This window comes from Xiphias gladius, chromosome 8 (assembly GCF_016859285.1).
Source record: "Xiphias gladius isolate SHS-SW01 ecotype Sanya breed wild chromosome 8, ASM1685928v1, whole genome shotgun sequence".
NCBI classification, from domain to species: Eukaryota; Metazoa; Chordata; class Actinopteri; order Istiophoriformes; family Xiphiidae; genus Xiphias; species Xiphias gladius.
In genome coordinates this window covers 9,646,942-9,673,996 of record NC_053407.1, presented here as the reverse complement: position 1 = coordinate 9,673,996, position 27,055 = coordinate 9,646,942, and the positions used below count along the sequence as shown (strand labels likewise).

Genomic DNA, 27,055 nt, shown 5'->3' with positions numbered 1-27,055 from the left:
ATAAGTAATGGGAAACATAGATGCGACACTTTTTACCTGGTTTCTTCTCGTTTTTCATGTTCGCGTCCTTATTTTTTACATTCAGCTCGTTTTCTCAGCAGGCTTTATTTTGACAGTCAGGACCGGACGTCGCGTGTGTATTGTTGCCGACTCGACCGCGGTCTCCATCACGAAGCGGCTCCAGGAGCGGCCGCAGAGCATCGGATCGCCGAACCGCCTCCGTGTCAGGAAGGCGTGCGGTGGGCTCAGCCGCCACAGATTGACTGAACGCCGCTCGTGTTTCATTTCCAGCGCCCGACGCCCAGCAGGACACAGTGCTCCCGAGCTCGGACCCAACATGGGTTAGAAAGAAGGCGACCTATGGATTATCCACTTTGTGCAGTTCAGCGAGGATGATGGAGGGGGAAATGGACTTGTTTTCACAGAGACATCCTGACAAAGACGGGGATTGAGAGGGAGTGGAGATCCGGATTCGCGAGATCTGTCTCGCGTTGCATCTCTATCCTCTTGTTATTTGTCCTGTCCTGTTTTGTTTTGTTATCATTGTTCCCCCCGCGTGCGTGCGAGACAGAGAAATGTTTGCAGAACTGCTGTGCGGCGCCGTGGCTCTGGTCCTGTATGTCAACACTCTGGGCGCCGATTTCTGCTACGATGACAGGTACGTGGGATGACCGAATGACACCCACACACACCCCGTGGCACTAACGTCGGTGTCTCTGCCGCGTCTCCTCACCTGTTATGTATCAGGTCTGGACAACAGCGTCGGGATAATGACGGGCTTCATTCATTCTCATTCTGAATGAGAAGGATTTCCGTGCGCCAGCCAACGCTGGCATTTAACTCGTGTGAGCTGAGCTTCTTTCATTAACGCAACCGGCCGCCTGCCTGAGGGGCAAGTATCAGTTCATCAATGGAGCGTAGTGCTTTGAAAAGCTATCGATTGATCCTCACTGTTTACACTTATGTGTCTGTGGTACGGTGTGCCTAACTTGGAGAAAAATCAGTATTACTTTCCCCCTGCAGACGCTTGTGTGCGTCTAGTGACTTTACAGGGATCATCATCATACAGTGTTTTCATATGTCCTCTAATACCACTATAGTGGGTCCAAAGGACAGAACAGTGAAATCAGTAGTAAGCAGCAAGTGTGCTCGGAAGCCTCGGTGCAAAAGCGTTGCAGTCCCCAGAGCCTGGGCTCGCTCGAAGTCCTGACTTGAGCTGAGGAAATAATTGATCTCTGGAGAAGCCATGTGTCTCGTCAGCCCACGGCAGAAGTCCCTTTGCCAAAATCGTCCAAACGTGCAGCCCGCTGAAACTTTGAGCAAAGTGTTTTATCATTAGTTTACTGAAAAATAGAGTAGAGGTTGCCATCCACAACTAGAAACCATCAGTGCACGGGTTCAGCCTCTTTAATGCATTGCTCATAGCTGACCTTTTGATATTTGACAGCCGAATGGTCGTCAGTGCCTCAGGCTCGTTTATGCACCATCCATGTCTCGATGTAGGTCAGAAGCATCATCACTGTCCTGCCATCACTGTGTCAAGTTGATTAATTATGAGCTGATGTGTAAAGATATGGGGATTGAGTACAGCTGCTCAGAACAGAATATTGTGCGGTTTATAATCTTCAATATATGCTTTGTTCCGGCAGTTTCTATATTTATGACAGGTGTTGTTCTCTATTAAAACACGCCCAGAGGATACAGCTTAGTGAACAAACAGTACATTACAACCTTCCACATCAACGAGTGGTGTATTTCCTTTACTGCTCCGCTTACTGCCCCGTGTATAAAACATTCCCTGCTTAACACATTCCCTAAGGCCTTTTTGCCGAAAGTCTGATACTTTTCTTGTGGTAGAGGCGCTATGCATTTGCACTTTGTGCTCAGGTCAGGTGATTCCGGCACTGCTGTGCAAGAAAGATGGTGTTCTGTGTCCATAAACCTGTCAGGGAGTGGCAGTGCTGTGGAGAGGTGAGAGGCTACTGCTGCTGCAGCTGCTGCAGAGTTGGCTGCTGTGTGGCTGCTGGAGAGACTCGTGCCTCCAAGTTTTAATGTAAGGCAGAAAGCCAAACTCCTCATTATTCTGTGAGGAGATGTTAACATAATGTTATTTATTACCATATGAGTTTTGGTCCAAGTTACTCAGGCTTCTTACAAAACAGATGAATGGCAGCAGCAGCCCAGCCAGGGATTTTTTTTAAAGACTTTCTCCGACATGTTCTGTCTCTGACATGTTTTTCATCGCAGGGTATCTGTCATCCAGCGTTATCTGTTTTTAACACCAAGTGCTTGGTTCTGGCTTGCAATTAGCAGCCGTCTCCTGTCCCCCCCGGCTCCACTGATGGAGGGAGGGAGATAAAGGAAGGGCGGGTGCGAAAGTGATATATAATTTTGCTAAGTGAAACAGTCTTGGACACACAGACTGATCTAACTTGCTAATGCTGTGCTTGTGAAAAAAAGAAAAAAAGAAAAAAGCGAATGTGTCTGTCAAATGAAGCTATCATAATGGAAAACACTGAATGTGTGAAGGACAATAAATCAAACTGTGACACCCGCATCACCCAACACTCTGCAGTCTGTAGGCTGGATTTATTTTAACGATAATGTGACGATAATTTATGGATCATTCAGATAATGTTTTTCAAAAACTGAAAGGACACTAGTATTACAGAAGGCAGGCCCACATGCTCAAAAATAAAACAGTATATTTGATGTTTTTTTTTAGTGTGCATTTAAAAGTAAAGAGAAACTCTGTCTTTTATTGAATTTTTATGATAAATAGTTGCAGAAGAATTAAATATAGATATTTTGTCCTGGCAACATTGATTGCTCTATGTAAGAAGACAGATTCTGCTTCGCTTTTGCCTCTGGCTGTGAAACCAGAGCATCGACGTTACCCATATAGTGATTAAAAGTTTAGCCCCAAGTTTGTGGTGTGTGTTTGGGTGCATGTCTCAGAGCTACAGAGCTGGAATCAAAAAACACCTGAAGATTTGCAATCGATTGGCGGGAAGTCCTGCTACGGCACTGGAATACATAATGATTGTGTTGCTTTCTTCCTATGTGTTCTTGTTACCGTAAAGGGAGTTTGCAAGGAAAAAACATAACTTGCTAGGATATTGTGTGTTCTTGGTCACATTCTTCTTATCAAAGGTGTGTTCAGTGGTTACACATTCATTTGAGCAAACTTTATGCATTATATACATAGCAACCAAGGCCATCAGGAGGTCAGAGTTAAAGGGAAAAAACAGTTTACATGTGTTCCAAACATTTTATCCTCCAGGCAGTTATATTTAAAAAAATCCCATGCAAGGCAATTTTCTGACCCTGCAGTCAGTCTCGGCCCCTCCCTCGATTAAAAAGAACATCCTGGAAGAGTGGCTTGCTCCACGGTGCCAAGCCTTTCCTTGTCTCCCTCCCCTGGACACACTCATCATTAGCACATACACAGCTTCAACACCTGCACTGGAAAATGGGAATCGTACGTCATACAGTTCTTATCTCTGCTGCTATTATCTACAGCTAGAGCTGAGTGAAAGAATGGAAGAGCCCAGATAAATGTCAGAGGAGAAATACTGGTGCAATATTCTGCGACTTGCTGTAAGCCTGCACATGAGAAACTTGCAGTGAAACAGCAAAACTGGGGGGATACCTTAGTGCACTGTTAGCTTGATTGCTGGTGGCAAAATTTAGGTCACACAAAGTTTCTGATTTAAAAAAGCTTTTGTGCCACAGGTCAACTAAGGTGAATCTGCCAGTAGTGAAGCCTGAAAGGCAGCACTCTTCTTCCCCTTTAACTATTGAAAATGTTAGTCTGTTTTGAAGGTACAATTTCATCTGAAACCATGAACACTGGTTCTATGGATTATCGTTCCCGGGCAGTAGGCTGATGGATGTGATGAACTGCACCCACCTCATATCTCAAGGTTGTGTGAAGGTTGTGGGTCAAGCTGAAGGACGCAGCCTCCCTGGGCAGGGGTGATGATTTATAATGCTCAGACACTTGGTAGAGTGTAGTAGTAGTTTAATGATCATACCAACTGGATTACAGAAAAAAAAATGTGGTCAATATTTTTTTTTTCTGGTGTTTGGCATATTTCTATTTTTCTTCATATTTTCTCTATTTTATTCATTTGTTATCATGTAACATAGGCAGTTTCTTTGCCTCTTGTTGTGTGTTTGTAAGCATGTCTCAGATCAGCACGTGTGTTCACAGACACAGACAAAAAGTAGACTGTGTACTTCATAAATATCCCCTTGATCTCTGGAGAAGACACATGTCTCCTCACCCCATAGCAGAAGTCCCTTTGCCAAACTTGTCCAAATGTGCAGCCTGCTGAAAGAGTCATCTGCACTGTGCACTTTTTTCTTGACTGCATCCCAAAAGTTTAATTCTAGCCTTCATAGAGCTTTTGTTTAATAATCTGGAGGCTCTGTGTGGTCCCTGTCAGGTGGAAAACAGTCTGTGTTGGCCAACCTGGACTGACGTGGACTGTGCCACAGTGTGTGACCATGACTGCCTCTTCATTGGCTCTGTGTGTCAGTGCACTGATCTGGAACCCTACTCTCATTGCCTATACTATAAGACAGGCCGGTTAGCGTTGCGGTTATGTTGAGGGCCCAAGGGCGGCAACCCAGCAGTCTGAGTATCTCCAGTTTTTTCCCAGTCAGGGTTTCTCTGTCTGCGCCCTGTAATTACCATCCTGCCAACAGAGAGGGGACTCACGACATGGTTTGATAGATGTAGCTGCTCCACTGTCTCTCCATCTCTCTCTCTCTCTTTTTCTCTGTCTGCCCTCCCTTCTACTACCCCCCAAAGCCTTTTAGGCCGCCAGGTCCCATCAGCCAATGACTGCCTCCAGATGGTCCCATTTGGTTTTTGTCCCGTCTGCAGTTTGAAGGGGAAGGTTTGAAGTGGAATCAAATGGAGGACGTTGTTCCCGATGACACAGACAGTGCGTAGTAGAGTCAGCGAAGATGGCCTCAAAACTAAATTATATACAGCCATATTATCTTATTTTAAAAAAAAAGGCTGATATCAATATTTTTGTAATAAATGTAGATCAAATGGCTATGTGTAATGTTAAAGGAGTCGTTTGTAGTGATGAACCCACAGAGAATGATCACCCAACTATGTAGTTCTCTTCAGCTCTATGGAGCTTTTAGGGCATCTTTAAGAACATGGATTTGGTCGTCGGGCCCACAAGTTTACAGTTTTCGTTGACTCTCACTAGTCAGCAGGAGGCTGGTTTTCACTGTACACTACTTGCCTAGCACCAAATGGTGGACAAACAAAGCTATAGTAAAGATAATGGCGCATATAGCAGCTAAAGACACATTTTTCCTTCAAGATTTAGTGGAAAGTGAAACTTAGCTAAAAGTAGAGTGAATATTTGATTTACATTTGCCAGTTGGCCAAAAGACACAACTCCAAATGAAAGCTCATGTTGCCTCATATCTGCTGGACGTGTGAATAGGCAACTGTTTGCTAACATGTTTCCATAACAAGAGTGAGTGATTGCCCAATAAAATCCGTTGAATTGAATGTCAAAATTAAAATGTCAAATTAAAAATACAAAGCAATAACAAAAATTATCGATGACCAGTGTGTTATTGGCTGTTTTCAATGTGCAGTGATTCTGTTGTCGGGGGGGGAGCTTTGCATTTCTTCAATCAAACCACCAGGGACAATCTGTTGGCAGGAGAGGAAGGAGATATGTTGAAGGCAACCTGCCCAGTCTTGTTGGCCCCACACTTGATAGATAATCTCTGATGAATCTGGATTGTTGTGATTTTTGAGCAACATTTACAGATTATTCACAATTACTGTCCACCAATTTGAGATTCAATTCATATTCCAGGCAGAGTGGGCCTTGCGTGTCAAAAAACTAAAAACTTCTTTGTAATTGAAATTCCAATTCCTGTCTCATTTGTCTCTGAAGATGCCTAAGTATCACAGAAACAATCTCCCACCATATAGTCATTCCATAAAATGATGATTCTCGTGTTAGAATATGCTGCCACTGCGACCATCTTTACTTGAGCTACACCAGCCCGGAAAGATCCGCTCAGTGTTAAGCGCAGATAGATTGGATCTCCATTTTCCTAAGCTCTCATTTTCCAACAGATAGATGATGAGGGTAGAAATAGTTATTTTCACTTTCGCCACAATTGCAGATAAGCTGGCCTGGCAGAAATTAATTTGTTTCTAAAAATATAATTAATGAGGGGTTCTGATATGTTTGTGAGTTAGTTCACATACCCACAAAACCCCACAAGAATTACTTGAAGCATTAGAGTCTTGGATGGAGGGAGTTCATATTTAGGTCAGTAGGAAACAGCTGACTAGATATGATGGTCCTTTTTCTCCCTCGCTGTCATCAGCCCCAGAATAAAACTTCATTATACTGTATCTTGGTTATAGAATTTCAACTCCTTAACTACATTTGAAAACGCTGGCCTTTGCACTGCATTCCCTGAGGTGAGGGCAGAAAGGAAAAATCTGAAATACCTGCATATTTAGAAAATGTGCAATAGAGATTAAATTTGAGAAAGTGTTTTATTGGTGCACTTCCTAATATGTAAAAAGTGTGGAAACACACACATCGCAACAGAACACTGCATTCCTGTTGCTTAACTGTGGGCTTCCTTTTCCCAACCTTTCCTTTCTGGGGCACCAGGTTTCTCAGTGACTTTCAAAACTGCTTTTGCAATTTAAAGAAGGTTTGATCTTTTTCCAAGAGTAACTGTGGAAATGTCCATTATTTTTTGCTTACCTGCAATACTTTGTATTACTTCAAGTAAATACGACATTATCACAGATATGAGTATTAACATATATGTTGGAGAAAAAGTAACAAGAATTTGGAGTGCAGAAATGCTAAAGATATGTTTAAAAATACAACAAAAAGCAAACGGAAGATGCTCTACTGGGATAAGGCAGTACTGAAATATAAAGCAGGTACCCTTGATGCATGAGTAGGTCTAACACTGTTCACATGAAAGGGTATGAATTCCCCCAAAAATCAAGGCACACTGCTTCACCAAAGTACAAAAAAAATGTTATTATCGGGACTACATAGTTCAAAACAACACATAGTAACCAAGACAGCGATAATATTACACTAAGTGTATTAGCTTTGGCAATGCCGCAAAGACACTTTATCCTGCTTTTTAACTGTGAAATGTTTGTTCATGTTATGTGTTTAAGTTAAAAAAAAAAAAAAAAATCGGTCGTGCTATAATAACACTGACATTTCATTTCTCCAGCTATTAAGACAACTAACAAGCTTACTATTCACAAATCTGGCTTTCATTATAAAAACGTTACAGTATATACTGTATGCATTGTGCCCAAAGCTGATTTGAGTGTGAGCAGAAGCATGTTCTAGTGCTTAGCATGGTAGCACTAAATTTGTCACTTAGTCACAGTAATCCTGAATTAGATTTTACATAGGAAACATGCTCTTGTGACGCCACCGGACAACCATAACCTCCAGGTCCAGATGGTGTCTAGACTCTTGAGAAACATGATACCTAAATGAGTCTGAAGTACCTGTGATATCTTGATGGGGAGGTGATCACACAGTGTGGTGGAGAAAACAGCCTACCAGTCTCCCTGTGATTACTGGAGCAACCTGCTATCTGCCATTGGATGAAACTGAATATGTGTGGTAGGGTGTAGGGAGCTGAATCACTCCACTGATTGCCTGCTTCAGCTAATTGTCATTTGTGAAATGCTACAGCAGTAGGCCATTGGGCTTACTGTGGCACTGGAAGATGCTCACGAGCAGTCACCATGCCCACCGTTTCTTTAAAGCCCTTGCTGTGCTCTAGCAAGGCCAGAGCAAGCTGCTTCAAAGCTGCATTAATCAGGCTCTGATGCTTTGTAATCACCCGACTGGTACGCAGTGGGATGAGAAATGGGCCATATGTAGATGTCGGGTTAGCTGCCTGGTGGTGGATTGAGGAATTAGAGATTGTCTTCGCTGCACAGCCCCTGACAGTAACCTTAGTTGTCTTTGGGTATTCTCAGTGCTCCTTGCCTGGCTATTTAATTAAAAGCCAACAGATTATCTCTCCTAATACATCACACATGCAGTATACTGCAAACAGACACACACATACACAGACACACACACACACACACACACACACACACACACACAGACAAAACAATAATAATCGCATTAAATGGGAATACTGTCTAATACCAGACTAAATCGCCTAACAAGTAAATCCTTCACATGGTCAGTGTTGTGTGACAGGCATTCGGCACATCTACTGAATGATGTGAGAAAGGCCTTAAAGCTGCCATCAGTCAAAATGATGCATCAAATGTGCTGTTTTTACCAAGAAAATAAGATGAGTCTGCTTTATAAGAGAATAACATGATGCATGTGGCATGTATTCCTTGAAACAATGTTTTAAATTGATATAATGATCGGTAAAGGCGTGGTATAGGTTATACTCCCATCATTAGAGATGAGTCTCAAATGATTCGACTCTACAGGGCTAAATTGTTAATGGGTCTAGACAAGGGTTTGGATTTCGAGTGCTAATGCTCACTGATGGCTCTTAAACCATGGCCACTCTCAGGCTCTTGGTCCTCTTCATATTAATGGGATTAACAGGACTGTGGATGAGAGGGGGCACAATGTGTAAGCAGAGAACCCCAAGCCATTAGAAACAAAAGCTCCCCTGTCTCCCATATCCAACAGGGATGCTCTAGTTTGCCCTTTTCAGTAAAGAAGAGAAGAAGGCTACCCCTCTCCATTGGGCCTCCCCATCTTGGTGGCCTTTTTCTCAGAGGAGGAGCACTGGCTCGTTTGATAAGGTTATGACACAAGTTGGCCGGTTCGGGGGCAATGCCTTTGTCCATTGTAAGAAGAGGGGGGTGTTCGGTCCCTGGACCCAATGAAGGAGGCCATTTGTTGTCAGTTAGAGGAGGAATTAAGCCCTGGTTGTATTGGCCTGTTGTTTATGAAGGGCAAAGAAGGACAAAGAAGCAAGACCTCAGTGTTTGAACACAGCAGAAAATTCCTGCAATTTTGCAGAACAAAATGATCAGAACCAATTGGGTGAACTCATTCTGGTCGTACATGCTCTGGTTAGCATTTTCAAGTGGCGGCACAGAGGAAGAGGATTCACAGTTAGCGAGCCAACAGAAGCAATATTGTATTATGAATAAACCAGTTCAATTAGTTAGTTTCAGGTGGCATGGATGTATAGCTGGAAAGATGATGTCAGTCAATGTGCTTCGGGAAATGTGGTCTGACATGTTTTAGAGCTGGTTGCCAGGTTGGAAGCCAGCCAGCTGCTTTTGGTTGCCATATTTTAGTCATTTGTAATTGGAGCAATTGTGGTTATGTTTAATTATAAGCCATATTTTACTAATGAAAAAGGTGAAATCAAGAAAGGTTAAATCTATTTTTCATAACTCAAATCTGCTGGTTGGTGCTCTTACTCTGGAGGGTTTGTTGTTTTTGAGAATGGATTAACTGGTTGAAGTTTTCCAGAATAACCTGATTTCTTGAATTCATATTCTAAAGCGTGGTGGTGTGTTGCTATAGTGCTCTGTTCCTGCTGTATTTATCATCCATGCATTGCCATTCAAAGTGTGAGGAAGTTTTTGTTTTTCTTTCATTTTCATTATAGTATTGTCTTGTGTGTTATTGCTGCTGACGGGTTATTGTTTGTATTGACGAAACTGATTAAATTTGTGCAACGGCAGCACTCATTCACCTTCCTGGACGTTTCTCCACTGGGTCATAAAGACACTTTTTTTAGCACGAGGAAAGCAACCAGCCCAAATAAATATAAATCTAGTCAAAATCTTGTTGCTTGTGTTAAATAAAAAACACAGACTTGCTGTGCAGCAGGTCACTTGAGAAAACAGCTGATCAAGCAAAGTTTTGAAATAATTTGTCATGATTATTGTTGAGGACTTTTTCCCTTTCTTCCCCTTTCTTGCCAGATCCAGGTTCATTCCTTAAAGGACACAAGTGTTGGAATTCCTCTGACTTGTTTTATTATTGTGGTTAAAGCGGTTTTCAGATATGATTACAGTATCTGGTGTTTCCTAAGTGTGGGAGGTGAGTCAGATGCAGCACAGAAGGGCCTGTGGTCTGGCCAGTTTAGCCACTGTGTGTAACCTGCTGCTCCCCTTAGGCCTGTAACACTGGGCCTGTAACACATCTAAAAATGTGCCCCTTGTGGCCTTTATTCTGATGCTGTGTGTTTTCTGAAGTCACCGCAGAGAGGGAACATCATGGTACATTTCAGAAAAAGAGAGGAAATTTGTAGGAGCTGATCAGGTGTGTATTGTAGTACACTTTTCTTTTATTTGTGGACCAGCAAACAAAACTGATAGAGCAAATTGAAGCCTGAATTCTTGTGGACCCGAACAGTCCCAGCTGTAGGAGTTGCCTCCTCCGTCTTTCTTCCCTCACTTCCTACCTCTGACCAGACCACAGCAACGGAGGAAGAACATCTTTTCACAAGCCGCCCTAATTGATACTGTTAGGCCCTGGGAGCCCAGTGCGTGGTTTTAGTACTTTGGAAAATGCGCGCAAAGCACAACATCCTGCAGTATGCCACCTTCTGCTGGGACACCACAGGTTATTTACAACCAGACAACCAGTCTGGCTCAGGTTCTCGTATAGTTTCATTTAAGTAAGTTAAAAAAAATACCTACCGCACTTGGATGTGACCCTTGCCAAGTCTTTCATCAAATAGCAACACTGAGAGAGGGCAAGAGTTGAATCCAATCCAGAACTGTAATCTCAGCCTTAGGTGGCTTTTCACTAAATGGTTATGTGGTATATGAAAGAATGAAACCAGATATATAAGTATGTTAGGTTCCTATGTTGGTATTAAAAAAACCAAAAAAAAACCCAGCTACACCCAATAAATGAGTTTGTTAGTAATTAATTAATGTTTTGGGATATATATATATTTTATGTTTAGATATGTGTATTAGGCATTACAAAATCCAATCAAATGTAGTGTAAATTGACTGCTTCTAATGTAGCTTGTCATGACTTGGTGAGGCAGACGAGTCTGACATCTCTCCAGATGGAGAACAGCTTGTGTTGTATTGTATTTCACGGACAGAGCCAACTCTCTCCTTCGCTCTCTTTCTCCCTATCCCTCTTTCTCTCTGTCATCATGAATAAAATCACACCAGTGACAGATTGATGAAATCGTGATGGTTTACAGGCTTGATTTCAGTGGTTTATTTTGGCTGAGTGCTGACCCTCAATATCTGTGGCCATGGTGTTTCTCCTCATCTTTGACCTTTCGCATGTGTGACTTTCCCCTTTGGCTATTCTGCCAAGTGAGGTCTTCCTCTTCAGTAGAGATGGATTCACACAATTGGCCAGAGTTTATTTTTGATCCAAGGATGAAGTTTGGGTTGGGAAAAAGTGTGCACAACTGTTTTTCCTTTACCAGCCCCTGAGGTTTGAGGATCTGGGGAGAAGCTCTCTCAGCTGCTCTGACAGAATAATGAGACTTCTTAAATGTGCTCTCAAAAAAAAAAATAAATCTAATCTGAGAGAGATTGAGGGTATGCAAAAGAGGAAACGGCAGAGCTGGCAAGAGAGAATTATATTAGCATTATGGCATTAGATGAATGTCCGATCCCTGATTGTTTAAGTGTGTGAAGGTGATGAGGCTTCAAGATCTGTTTCAGCCTGAAGTGAGCATGCGTTGTCCTGACTGTGAACTCCAGCTGCTAAGCGCCTTACAACGTTTACCTGATGAGATCTTAAGAGGACCAAAAACCCCGCCGGCTCCCCCAAGTTGTTCTTCAAAATGTGTCCAGCTTGTATAGTAGACACATTTCCCGCCACCACTTGGTAGAAATATCAGTTGCTGCTTTAATTAGGAAGCTGTTTGAGAGAAATCCATCCTCGGCAGTGATGGCTTGCGAGTTTTGTTGTTGTTTGTGTGAGTGACTGCTGGGGTCCCCAGTGAAGACCCTGACCTTCAAACACACGAGTCTCACGACTTTACAAACAAACTGTCACTCAGAAACCTCAAACCTTGTCTTTTTCGTCCAAAAAAATGTTGACCCGAGTGAGTATTTTAGCCTCATGGTCTGGCTTAATGTTTTATTATCTGGAAACAAACTCCATTATCTTGGAAGAAGACAAATTACACTATGAGAAGAATGACACTTATATCAAGAAACATACTGAGGCAAGACGGATTCTGTCAAGGAGGAAGCAAAATTATCTTACCCTACTGGCAGATTTCCTTCAGTTGTGTAAAGAAAAATGCATTATCAGCACTAAGCACTAGATTAAATGACTGGTGCAGTGCTCTCCCTGCTTCTGCTGCTCATTTAGTAGTCTTTTGAAACATTTGCTAATGCAGTGCACCCATCACTCCACTTGATTGATGGAGCTTATGATTCTCCTACATGACAGCTGAAGTAAAGCAGGCCGGCCTTGGGCACCTGCCATGTGGGCTCTTCGGCTCCCCTGAGACGCAGCGCTGTTGTTTGGAGAGAATAGACCTCGACCAGCGCTAAGACTATGTCATCTCCTAAACTGCACATCCTGCAGCTCTTATTCTCCTCAGGAGTTAGCATCTACCACTGGCAGCTCATTGAGAGGTTATTGATTTTTAGTGGAGGAATAATCCACCATAGTTTCCCAGTGTGCACACAGATGGCTGGCCCTTATTGGGTGAATAAGGATTTCATTTATTTCTCCCTGCAAGTGTTGCAGAGCCCATTCATTCATTCAATGAAGTGTAAACCCATATTGGAAGATGGATGGCTTATATGTCTACTGCCTGCAGGGTCACAGCAGCATACATTTGTATAATATAATGTATTCTCTGTGGGTGTGGTTACTGTTCCAAAGTGGCTTAAAAGTTTAATTTTTCATGCCTCCAGACCCACGACAGCCATGGCCGGAGGAATTATGTTTTCAGGTTGTCCATCTGTCCGTCCATCCGTTCGTCCATCCGTTCATTCATCCGTTCGTCCATCCATCCGTCCGTCCGTCTGTTTGTCCGTCTGTCCCATTCTCATGAATGCAATATCTATTCAAATTTGGCACAAAGGTTCACTTGGACTCAAGGATGAACTGATTACAATTTGGTGGTCAAAGGTCAAGGTCACTGCGACCTCACAAAATACAGTCTTGGCCATGATTTAAGAATTCAAATGCTAAGTTTGATAAAATACATGTAATACCTTTTATTAAATTTCTTCAAAGTCTTCACTACATATATTATATGAATCTGACAGACAGGGATGTAAACTGCAACTTGACTGGTTGGTGGAAGCATACAACCGTGAGGCGGTAATTCTACTTTTATGGCTGGATCTAGCATCAAGAGGTACTGGCATAAGGAAGTGAAACCACACCAACTTTTTTGTGTTTTGTATGTGATCTGTTGCATGTGGCCTACAAGTAATGATCAGATTTATATAGGAGATTATGGTGTATCTCGCACTCAACTGCTGGAGACGTTTGGCTGTAAATCATATGGAAGAATGATGGATACTGGCTTTCACAATGAACAGATGAGTTGGCAGGACCCGCGCTGGTGTGTTTGCCTGCTCAATGAGCTTTACTTTGTGGTAAAGACTTGACATCAGCAAATTAGGGGTCTTTGATAATCACAAAATTAGACTTCAGTGGACGAATAAAAGAACAGTTTTAGATACCTCTTTTCAAGATGCTCTGGAATGAAAACAAATGACATGTCTTGTATATACAGTAAGTCATAAACTGAAAGTTTTAAAAGGCAGAATCAGTGTTTATTGGATTCAACTTTTCATAGAATGGGCCTTTTAGAAGTCACAGCATTAGACTTGTCGGAGAAACATCTTTAGGCCGATGCTTGAATGTTAAGAATGTAGCACTATTTAATAAAAAAAACCTTGATAAAAATGCTACTCATTTGTTTTATACAGGTACAAATGAAAATTGTTAGCTGATTGATATAAGGCTTTTATCAGTAAAATCGTCCTTTTTTTCTCTGTAGAGCTTTTGTTACTAGACCACTGGACTTATTTGAAGACAATTTACAGTTGCCTCCATTGCTAGTTTATTAATATTTATTGTATTTATTTATTTAACTCAAAACTATCCCTCACTCTTAGTTTGGCTACTGTTACACATTTGTTTTTTCCAGTGTAATTGGCTGTTGTTTTCATGGTCACTTTGTGTTTTAAACTAAATTGCAAACTTGGCTTTCACCCTGTGCAATTACAATTCCCCATCTGAGAGCTGTGATTAAGCTATCCTTGATTTCCACAACCCTCTTAACTCCTGTCGCATTTATTCCAAAAATAATTATTTTGCCTCAAAATAAGAATATTTTAAGTACAAATTTGAATGAATGTGCAGTGAAGTACTTCCTCAATACATTGCTCAAGTTATTTGTCATTCAGAAAGTCATAGTACATGATTCCAAGGCCTAATAGTTTTACAATATATCGTCTCAGTCAGTATAATGTTGGAAAGTACACATCTGAAGCTGTGCCATAATCAGATAATCATCATTATGAATGATCTCATGGTATTTATTAAGAAGACCTCTGGTTTTCTTCAGGAAACCACCTCAGCTGTCTCTCATCATGTCCCATATGTGACTGATAGAGAAAATAGTCGTTTGAAATATTGCTTATATTATTTGGAAGCCATTAGTGGTCATTTTTTTCACAGTATTGCATTTCCAGTTTAACATAACGAGTTCATCTCCATTCAAATATAGTTTATCATTGTGATCAGGGGAATCCTTGGCCTGGGAATGAAAGGTAGTGAATGGGACACTGTGGGGAATAGAAACCTGAGTTGTACACTTTTAAATGAAAAGTTGAATGTAAGAAGAGGTACTTCTGCCAATATTATTGTTACAGCATTATCTGGAGGGTTCAGATGGAAGAACCTGCAGAACTATACATAAAAATGTGTTTTTGATGATTGTGGACAACACTAAGACTATGATACACACATACAACCATGCAAAGCAGAGCAGTCAATGGAACTGTGGGCTCTTCTTCAGTATAGCAGATGGACGACACTGCATGTTTTTCTCATTGAAACAGTTAGATCCTCAAAATAGATTTGGGATATATTCATTAATAAAATAGACTGTTTTCCCCCAGTTTTAATTATTTGCAGATTTGTCTGACTTAGGAGGCTTTCAGCGTAACTGTCAGTGGACTCCCAAGGGTGAGTCAGCTGCTGCAGCATTGACGCCCACAGTCTAAACCAGATTAAGAGTTTAAACCTTTTAGCTCCCAGTTGAGAGGCTGCTGAACTTCTCTTAATTTATATCCATACGTTTCTTGCATGGGATTTTTTGAAGCAATAAACCTTGAAGGCAAAATGCATTTGATCTTGATCAGAGAATTCATCAAAGAATTTGATCTATATCAGAGTGTATCAAAACTGGTCAAACATCTTGATCTTATTTGAAAAATGATCAAAGAATTAACGTTTTACTGGCCACAGCTGGCGATACAAAGATAAAACCCAGTTCTCCTTAACGTACATGCACAGTGTTTTCACCTCAGCACATTTATACTTTCTGACAGCCCTGGACCTTGAAACGAAGGTGACTTAAATATTCATAAACCTTGGTGCTATTTACCTACGGATGTTCAGCTCAAACTATTTTCGTATGTCTGCAGATAATAAAGTGTGGTTGTTAACTTGTTGAGGACAAACAGCAACGCTAATGAAAGAAGGGGCTACTGCTGTCTGCATAAATACGTCATGATACACTGTGTATCATGATGAATCCAGAGTTGTCAGTCTCAGCACACTAGTAAATACTATCCCATCTCAACACGGGGTGCAGTATGACAAGACCCTAATGTAAAATGTGAAGCAGCTGAGAGCTTTTACCTTGTCAATCCAATAAAGCCACTATGATGCAAGTTTAGCTGTGTGTGGTGCAACCTTTGGCTGATCTATGAGTCTCTCTCCTCGCTGGCTTTGTGCAGTCGCCAGCATGAGATTTATGGGAAAACTCGCCTTAGCTTATTGCGATGAGACTTCATAAACATTTGATATGTTGAGCTGCTCTCCTCATTTTCCACTTTGATTTTTTCATGAAATGCAAATTGGAGTGTTTTCTAATGCCCTCATTAGCAAATACTTAGGAGGTCTATTCCTATTAATAGGAACAGTGTGTTGCACGATTTTAAAGCAGAAAAATATGAAATCGCACCTAATGCCTTATAGTGTTGCTAAATTGATGCTGTTTAAGGAAGCTAACAATGTAAAAACAAAATATACTCTCAAATTTTTCTCAGACAAAATGGCTGAATTACATCTAAATAATTAATTACTTTAGCCTCTACTGTGAACACATATCTTGGCATATCTCCAGCATTAGTTCATTAAAACCCTATTTCCTCACATACACATACACTGTTTGACAGCACATACTTGCTTGCATTATTTTCAGCAGTACCAGTTTGGGTTATTAGCTCAGTTGGTGATATGTTTATGGCTCTTGTGACTGTTTATTTGAGCAAGATTTAAGTTTGTTTATTTGGGACCAGCTTCTCCAGTATACAGTAGGCCCAGTCAGATAATTGTGAGATTTATGAGTTGGATAAAACGCCAGTGTTCAGCAGTGTTTACCTCTGGAGTTTCAGCATAGCTAAATCACCTGCTTTCTTACGGATGACCATGGAATAATTGTGCCTGGTTCAGAATAAACAGGAGGTACCTGTTTATTTCCCTGAATGCTCTCTGATTGTGCGGAACTGCAAGTATGACTGACATTGACTAGTGCAGGGTAATTATCCAGTTTCTTTTCTGTTCTGCTTGAGCAATAAACAGATTCTTCATATTTCATATTGCATGATCCTTATTACTTTTTTTAATCCTTAACTGCCATATACCTCATCCTGCCTCTTGTGGCATAATGGTAAGCTAAAGGATAAGGCTGGTGTTACTCTCCTTTTCTCTGTACTTTCTGACTGATGTCTTTTCAGGAGATTTCTTGACAATACGAACAGTATAGAATGTTGCCAGCCTTATACTTAGAACCAATGTTCCTTTGTGGGATAGTTAGATAAATTGATTTTTTGTGTCAAACTGTAAAAGATATTCTGCTTTGTGTTTGGAGCCTCCTGGATCTGAATGAGCCATACACAGAGCTGTATTGGCGGACTGAAACATAGTGTTACGCCCCAATATCAAGGGCCATTGGTGACCTCTAAAATGGCTAAACAGCAAGATGCTGGTAATTGATTTGTTAAAGCAATCCCCCCCTCCCGAGAAGAGAAGTACAGTCCCGAGCCGTAGTCAAGCAGAGGGAGGGATGAGAGAAAAAAGGGGGTCCATGACCCACAGGCAGATCAATACTACATGATGAGGGTGTGGAAATGGTGCTGCAGCTCTTTGTTCTTATTCAGGCCTTTGCTATCAACAAACCCTTTTTGCCATACTATACTTGTTATACATGTGATGTCATTAAAAAAACAAATCTCAGTGACACAGGCCATTTGTTTTTACTAGCCATATGTTTGACAAAGTGGTTTTTCCATACAACAGGCAGATAATAATTCTTTTTAACTGCTTGTCATTGTAAGTGATATCAAGGACATAAAAAGTAATGTGAATCCCAAAAAAAGCCTTTTAGTACACCATGACATGGAGTCCTACTACAAAGGAATGGAGACATCACACACTTATGATGTGTGTTTTGAAGTTCAAATTCCATGTTAGAAGTCAATACGAAGATTAATATCTGCAATTTTACTCTATTGGAAATAGTTGAGCTCATATCTTTGGGATGTAGGCTTGATTGCAATGTACAATACCTGATGTGTGGGGAACATAGTGCCCATTAATTCCACCAAAAACTGACATTTGCTCGAGGCAAGGCCTGAATAATTTGTTGGCATAACATGAATAATACAAGAAGGACACTAGGGCAGAGATGGTGTGAGCCTGTTGTATTCGTCCTCGGTTTGGGCTCAGACTTTGAAACCTGCTGATGTCTTTCATTCATCTGTTTGCATGTACAGGATACAATCCTACATGCACTGTAGTATTTGGCAACATCGCCTTCCAACTCAGCTTTTCTCAGCCAAAAGAGGGGATAGGTCAATTGCACGTACACTTTTCAAGTCATAAAAATCCATATACAAGTATTTTTCTTTGGGGTTTAGAAAAAATTCCTTGGCCTTGGGAAAGGCAGCTGAAGGGTTGAATGGAATAATAGCTCTTTTTGCACCTCATAAAAACCTGTGAGCACACCTCGAGTGTTGCTGAAGGCATCTCACTGAAGGTCCCTCACTTACAGCCCTCAAAGAAGTCCCTGAGCACAGCGAATGATATCTGCTTTCACACCACTAATGTGTGTGTTTAGGCCTCTTCCTGCCGTCCTTCACAATAAAACACAGTTTAAGTGTCATACAAGAATGACAGGACATCACATCAAGAATACCTTCTACCCTTCATGTCATAAGTGACAGTTGACCGGTCTTTTCCTGCTTGCTCTTCTGCATGGCAACAGCCGCCAGTTGACACTTCAAAGTGTTAAAGCATGTATTTCTTACCACAAATAAAAGAGTCTGGACTGGACTAGATGTGTGCACTGTGTGGTGATTTAGCCCAGTTTGTGTGACTTGAATTTTTAATATCTGCTCCAGCTCGAAGAACGCACTGTGTTACACCCGAATAACAGGCATGGGCAGAGAGCAGGGTCCCCATGGCGGCAAGTGATTTCATTATCCTGCAGAGAACACCCACCACTACTTTTGGGCAAGGATAGTGGACTGAGCTTGAACTGAACTTCGGTGGGTGAATTGTGAGTGGACAAACTGACAAATGGGCACTTTTTTTGTCCTTAATCCTGTCGTGAGGTTAGTTGTCAAAAGACAACAGCTGCATTGATTATCTAAGTTTTGGTGACGAAAATAAAAAATTACTTTGCACCTTTTTTGCTTTTGTGTTGAAACATAACGGACCAGAAAAAGCTCAGATATATCACCTCTATGGCAGTGGCTTTTGGTCTCACTTTTGCAAAATGATTTGTTGATTAATCGGTTAATTGACTGACAGAAAAGCTACGGAAAACAATTTTGAGAATTGATTAAATGTGAAGTCATTTAAAGTCAAGCAACAAGAGAAAGAGACTATAGCCATGCTAGCAGCCCTGCAAGACAGTATGCAGGCGTTATGCAGGCTGGCATTAGCTAAATGCTAATGCCAGCATTCTAACATGCTCATTATGACAATGCTAACATGCTGATGTTTAGCAGGAATAATATCTGTACATATGTTTACCATGTTCACCATCTCAGTCACCATACTTAGTCATAAACCAAAATATTGGAAAAACTGAAAATTTGACCTCGTAATGGCGTTAAAGGAAGGTTGACATTTGGTGGCACTAGAGGAAAAGTCCATTGAATATTCATACTTAAGTCTGGACCAAAGGCTGGACTAACCAGCCAACCCTGCCATCCCCAAAGCAATGTTGCTAGCATGGCTAAGAAAGTGGTAATTGTAATTATAATGACACAAATGTATTGCTCTGCACACTGGCCGTAAGTCAAGATCTAGGGTCAAACAGGCTGGGAAATCTTTCCTCTGAGATGGCTTGTCCTCCTCTGGGCTCTGTTATCAGGGATCTGACATACTAGCGGGTTCATATAAACCCCACGGCTTTGTTTACATCTGCATGAAGCTGTGTTTTACATGAGCCCTCTTTGTCTCTTTAGCTTCAACATGTTCTGCCCTCCACTGTGTCCCTCCTTTGTCATTAAGCATGCAGTTTACTCATAATTAAGTGCATCAGTGGATTAAGAGCTCACTGGCACTGATTTGTTCTACTTCTACTCTAGAGATGACAATCTGTCTCTGTCTCTTTTTCATGCAAGGATATGTAAATACAAACGCACCGACTTGGCTGTCTGAGGCTGATTGGACTGATGGTAGAGAGCACCTGAACTAAATGTAACTAGACTACGTCATAAATAGCCTGTAGAGAAGTCACAAGCAGGTGACTAAACTAAGATCGACTAATGATTTCAGCACTAAACTGCTTGTCTTGGACATTATGTTGGTATCCTGGACTATCATAGCCCACTACATCAGGTGAATAGGGACGGAGGTTTATTCATTCCCACAGCAGTCTTGAATATTTCATCATTACCAATCTACCCCTGTGAGTCAGGGGATCCCGAACCGGGGCCTACATAATTTGTTTGCACCTCACTGTTTTGGTCATCATCACGGCACTGGTAGCAAGACGAACGTTCACTTTCTGTCAACATGTTATTTTTGACATTATGGCTTCCTCGCTCCTTCATGAGGAAATTGGGTTGACACAGTAAAGTTCTTTCCATTTAAGCAGCCTTAATACTTAATGCTGTTTTGTTTGCCCCTGGGGTCTGCTGAGTGTGCTTTGCACTTTTCTGGGCTGGCACAGATTCTCATTACCCCTGGAAAAACTTCCCATGTTCATGTAAAACAGTGTAACCTGATCCCGCAGACTGTAAATAGTTTGCGGGAGACTTAACATCCTCCACAATTTGGTGGAGGCGATGCTGCTTCCAAGGAAGATTCACATAAATAAAAAATGGCCCAGCAGACGATTTAAGGAAACAGCATGTGCACGTTTAACACCTATAAATATCCAAGGTGAGATTAACATCGTTTGTTCGCTCTAGTGAGAGGAATTATGGGTAATCAAAGGAGACAAAGGAACTGGCAAAGTGATGCTATTCCAGCTATTTTTAATGCAGCCATCCAAACTGTGGCTTCAGTAAATGGAATCAAATTATGTGGGGTGAGGCATTATTTATGGAGTTAAAAACTGAGACCTTAACAATCAGGATGTTTAAAAGTAATGTGTTTTGCATATACATATAAAACTGGGACCTTTGGTGAAGAATTTTAGGTTTTAAGAAAGCGCACGACTCTAGTAATCACAAGCAGTTCTTATTGGCTGAGGGAAGACACGCAGTCTTAGGATTACTACAGTGATGCAAACCAGTGAACGCTGACGATATAAGCTCCATCAAAAGAATGGGCTTGCAAAATGTTTACAAGACATCATCTATTGTGAAGGAAGTTATTTCTTACTCCCTGGTGAGATAATCTTTTTTCACCAGCAACTTGTCACGCTGGAGCCACCCAAACAAAATCAAATCCCAACCTGCTGGATAATGGGCCTTTGAATCCTGTAGGACTGGTGATAGTGATTGCCTCTGTGTTCAAGGGAAAGCAGTTTGAAGTTTGAAAAACGTGTGTTTGTTTTGGCACACTGGTGCTGTACGTGTGTGTGTGTGTGTGTGTGTGTGTGTGTGTGTGTGTGTGTGTGTGTGTGTGTGTGTGTGTGTGTGTGTCCTCTTGTGAGTAAACCTTTGTGTGTCTGCTTTTTATGAGCTCGTCTGAGTGATTTCCCAGTGAGAGTGCGTTTTACAGCCGGATTCCTCCAGGATGAGTCTGACTATTTGATAGAACAGACCCATGGCGGCCTCCCAGTCTCCAGCCTAATGAGCATCATGTCTAACAGGTGGTCCATCAGAGCACTAAAAACAAGAGGCATTAGGGTGTTTGTACGTAAATCGCTTATTTGCCGTGTGCTTTGGGAGACTTTTTTATACCAGTAGCGCTGCTTTTTTCTCCATCCAGTGAGGAAATTGAATCATAAACACAACATTTCTTGGATCAGTGACTGGCAGCCTAAGAGGCTCTGTGGTTTGTACTGTAACTGATCGAACAATTTCAGAAAACCTGGAAGGTAGTCTCAGTTTATTGACTGATTTAAGGTTGTTGAGGTTTCATACACTGTCTGAATTCTCCTGTGGACAGGCTGCTATGTTTCATGATCCCACTAGGAAGAACTTATAAAACAGGGGCACAATTTTCACAGCTGGAAGGAAAAGAGCTCTAAAGTGTTAATTGCTTCCAGACTATGTGATTATACACAACACTGGTCCATTACATATTTTGTGAATGTAATTTGTATGACACTAAGCAGTATTTGCTTTAACTTTAACATCTAAGAATGTATCAGCGACCATATAATGTAGTTCCATTTTTATTATTTTGTACAAAATTTTACTTTCAATGCCAAATTACTCATGTACAGAAAGATGTGTTTACAGTATTGCCGCTTGCAACTGTAATGTCCTACATTTAGACCCTCAGTTCCCTTATTGTTGCCTCGCAGTACTAATAATGATAGTTGTAGTACTAAAAACTACATTTGTATAACCAGGATGGTCTGTTGAGATCAGAATCCCTATTCAAGTGACTCCTGGCCAGAGTGACAGCATAATTCCACTGCACAAACCAAAACAGATCCAACAATCGCATACAAAATTCTAAAAAATTAAAAAAGGAAAAAAAAGGGCAAATAAACAACTAAAAATTTCACAAAAAAAACAACATTTTCAGTCCTTTACATGTCTAAAAGGCTAAAAGACAGAAAATGATATTTTCTACCATGCAACAGCTTATTTTTTCACTTTTTGCTGAATTCACTTTAGAAATCTCAGAAAGAGACGAGAAACATGAAAAGAGGTTTTGGCTTGCATCCTGATGTAGTTGGTGCCTTGGTTGATGTCTGAGGCATGATGAATATCTCATTTCATGAGTCTTCAGTCTACTGTTTTATCTACGTTATATGGAGCTGAAGTTTGTTTTTACAGCTAGGGCCATATCTCAAATTACATTTCATTATGCTAAGTTTTAATTGAGTTTAGTCAGGTTAATTACTAATTAAATCGTCCTCATATCTTATCATGATAGTATCTCAATTTATGCTAATAACTCAGCCAGAAAAAAGATGATATGAGCTTTTTTAAATTAAGGACGAGTTTTAATGTAAGGCTGCGTTTTATTAAAGTGTCTTTTGTTTGCTTATGTTTCTAGGGAGAAAGATAAAATGCCATCTGCCATGATTGCTAATTCCTGTTTTTTTTTTTTTTTTTTTTTTTTTTTTTCTACTGCTAATGCTTTTTGAGCTGCCTACAACTTCACAGTGTCTTCTTTATTTATTTATTTTTACAGTTGCATGAAATCCCTCTACTGGTTGACCAACAAACAGTCTGTCGAAAACAAAGCAGGAGTGTTCAGCATGACCAGCGCATTTCTTTTGTTTTGGAGTGAGCTCATTAAAAGATGGTGTGTTAGAATGCAAGGCCTCAGGACCACGTGGGATGGGGTATGGTCCCCCCCACACCCCCACCCCGCCTGCGTTGCTGCCGCAGCTGACTTTTAATGGAATCTGATTCGAAAGCTTGTGAATAATTCCTGTGGGGTTGTGGTTTGTAGGTCATTGTGCCATTATGGTTTGTTCCTGGTCTGTCTGAGGGAGGATATATGCGTGTGTGTCTGAGTGTGTGTTGGTGGGGGAGGGGGAGCAGGAGCAAGGCACGGAAGCGTCGTCTGCTCGTATGGTCAGCATCGTAGCTTGTCTCTCCATGCTGCTTTAGGTGGACACAGAGTGAACACCCCCCCCCCCCCAGGTTTGACCCACAAATCCTTTCCTTTAGGCAACAAAGGGATTATGGGAGAAATAGACTAATCTACTTCTGTGAGTTTACTTATGCAAAATGTTTGCCACACAAGCCCTGGCGTGATCGTAATCTTAGAGAGCAAAAACAGTTTCAGATATTGTTTCTATTTGTTTATTTCATCATCCATAGCTGCACTTTCTGCATTTTGTACTTTATCTGAGCAAAAAGAGCAAAGAAAGAAAACGCTGCAGTTCTAATCTGAGAGCCTTTGTTTTTTTTTATTTGAGATACTTGAGAAGGAACACTGGGCTTGTAAGGGGCCACCTGCAATAACAAATTACTCCCCAGCGTGTAGGAAACATCCAAAAGCAGCACTCGGGATGGTTTTTTTCTTGATTTATTAATATTGTGTATATGCCTGAGGGTTGTGCATGAAATATAGCTGGAGGTGTTGCAAGATGAAAAATATACCTCAGTTAAGGGCTTCCCAGTCAGTTATATTCAGTAGCACATACCAGAAACGACAGTTTGTTACTTGGATAAATGCATGGAGCAAAACTTTCAGCTCAGAATGGTATTTCTGGCTCGCTCATCTCAAACATCTTTGATCTCTTGTTTCAGTTTATATCTGGATGTCGTGTCTTTATCTGCTGGTGAGGTGGGAGTGGAGTGATGGTGAGTGAAGGGGACTGAACAAGGATGAACTTATCAATTTGCCTTTGGCTAGACACATCGGGTATAGAGCGTCTCACCATAGTTGGCTCTGCCTCGCTTGTTTAAATGTTCCTGTCTTGATGGTGTGATATAGTGTATCCCACGCTAATTCAAACAGTCCAGAGAGAAATAAACCGAGGGATTTTCCTCAGTAAAAGTTAGCATGCTGGAGTGGCTGGAAACAGATACAGTAAAAGCTTCTTGGCAGTGATCACATTATTGTTCCTCCTCAGACATCCCCAAACATTGGAAATTATTCTACATGTTGTTTGCATGCTTTATAAAATGATTGTTTCCCCTCCACAGTTGGCCTGATGTTTAAAGATCGTGTGATATTCTTGTTGGGCGATATTTATCTTTGAGGGAAGAGCTTTGATTCTGCACCACAGGAAGAACATGTGGGTAGTTTTTGTGTTGCACAGAGCTGGTTAGTGTTTGACTCATTTCCAGACTAGATCCCAGATGCTGGACCTGGGTGGTCACACCCTTAGCGATGTTGCACAATGCCTATTTACTGCCTCTTGTTTGTTAACCAAATATTGTGTTTGCCTGGCTCTAGAAAAATCAACCCTACACAGCAGGGGCATTTAACAGGTTGACCACACAGTTTAACAGACAAAGTCACTTAACTGTCATAGTGATATTTCCTTTCCAGATGTTCTAATGATGTTCTCATCAGCTCTCACTACCTCTGTTTTCACAGTGTTTTCTCAATGTGAGCCAGATGGGTCGTTCTCTTCTGAGGCCAGAGCAAGGTGGTCCAACAGAATGGGTGTGGGAACATACTGTATCACTATACTGGCCCGATTATAGGACAACTTGGATTATAAGACATCCCTGCTTTTCCAACATCTATTTTTGTAAATAGACTTTTTGACAATAAGATATACATTATCAGACTAGATAATGAAATACTTCCATCAAAGCAGAACCTAAATCCCCATGTGAAAGATGGTCTTTGCAGCTAACTCTTCTGTTTATCAGTCACATACACGCTCTCAAGCTCATGGTCAGAATGGTTTTCTCTAGCCGTTAGCATTTTTCAAATTGTCTTTTTGATCTCTCATCGTGACATTCTCTAACACTGGTTATTCTTGGCTGCTTGACAGACCCCGACTACAGTCAATTTCTGCGGTAAATACATTGACTCGCTTTCACTTCTCAGGAAATCATCAAACCATCAGAATCTCCTGTATGTTCAACTGAACTAATTGAGGAGTTTTAGGACTGGCTAAGTCTATAAGACACACTATAAACAAACCGAAAGAAATTCAACTTGTCAGTAGTGTCTGGTTGACAAAAGATGTAATGGAGATGCAGTTTCTAATTTACCTCAGGTCTAGTTTGGCATTTTTGTACTCCAATTTCCTGTCACTTATCAGCCAACATATATATTGATACAGATAATTGCAAAAAGCTAATATCGTTCAAATATCTGCTTGGGCATTTTATCAGTTAGCTTTGCTTACCTATTTAGTTAGTTTATTACCAGAAAGCACTAATTAGGTAGCAGTAATTGAAAATAATTGAAAATAAACCAAAAAACCTTTTTCAAGTTTTTCAGATAAAAGTAATAACAAACTGTGACCAGAATCTTGTCCATTTTGCACCTGTCAGGTCGTTATAAATATTCAATTTGAACAAAGAGAGCAACCAGACTGTTGGCTGTTAATGGCTGGTGTCCATGAAAGGTTCAGACATGGTTTCAGGCTGCAGGTTTCTTGCACAAGCTCATGTATCTCTGCTCTCTCAGTTCTATACAAGAAATCAATGGCCCTCTGGTGAGTTGTTGACTTTGTTACTCACAGTGTGAACACACGGTTAGACTGACTTGTTCCTTTTGTCACTTAAGTGCTACCAAGAGAGTAGCCTGGATTTTTTTTAAAAGCAGCTTTTACAGCTGCGTAACATTAACTATCATATTTTACAACATCAAGAGACATCAATCTGTCCAAGAGCAAAAACCATTCTCAGAGTTCCCATTTATTTAGCTGATTTAAAACGCAGCTGGTTGCATGGAAACAGGGGCACTGTTTAGCTTCTCAAGCACATCCCTGCTACTCCCAGGCATCAGTCACAGACAGCAACAAGCTGCTGAGTGCTGTTTGAAGGGTGCGTGTTTATGTGCTATACATGCTCAGCGCTGACGGATATGTAGTGACAGTAAGATATGAGCGGCTGGACATCCAGGACAGGGATTGTAGTGTCTGACGGGCAGCATAATCAGCGTGCTGCTCTCTGAACCCCCTTCTCATCTGCTGTTAGTAGCGGATAATGCAGCTCTAAAGCCTCTTGTGTAAGAGACCTGGTCACTGAGGACGGGACAGAAGGGGAGAGGGAATGACGTAAGTGCCCTCCCGTTCTTCTTCCTGTTCTGCCCTGATCCTTGATCCTGGGCTCTTGGGAGATCAGCTGCTCTGCTCTGCTCTGTTGACCCTAACTCCTTAAGGAAAGATTTCCTAAGGAGAGTCAATGCCGGCCCCCTGCCCCCTTTTGGCAGCTGACCTGGAAACCGCGCAAAGAGCAGCTGACGCAGACGGAGGCTGCAGACGAGGTACTGAAGGGCCTGGGTTTTTGATTTGATGACGGACGTGGCTCCATCTGTTTCCTGCTCCCAGGGGCTGCGGCATTCGCAGTCAGATCGGATGAAGACAAATGAATAAACGGAAGGATGAGTCATGGTTTTTTCTCATGTTATGACAAGTGCTTCTGCTTGATCGTGTGAAGCTGGAAATATTGACGTTTGCTAAATGACTTTCAGGATGGTTGTGTGGCAGGCATTATTATAGATGGGTAAACACAAATAATAGACAGTTTTGCTGACAACAATACTGTCTAACTGTTTACCAATTCAACATCACCATGTTTACTCTG

At 41.3% G+C, this 27,055-nt stretch overlaps 1 protein-coding gene across 2 annotated transcripts in view; it reads left to right on the top strand.

The window, feature by feature from the left end:
- Window positions 1–506: 506 nt before the first annotated feature.
- The window catches only part of tmtc2b (transmembrane O-mannosyltransferase targeting cadherins 2b), a 92,411-nt gene continuing 65,862 nt past the window's right edge, over window positions 507–27,055 (top strand). For both annotated transcript variants that reach the window (XR_005708012.1, XM_040133904.1), the window contains exon 1: window positions 507–658. Coding sequence is in view for 1 of the 2 variants with exons in the window: in XM_040133904.1 (XP_039989838.1) it covers window positions 576–658 (83 nt within the window). In the remaining variant the exon portion in view is untranslated. The remainder of the gene's footprint in view (window positions 659–27,055) is intronic.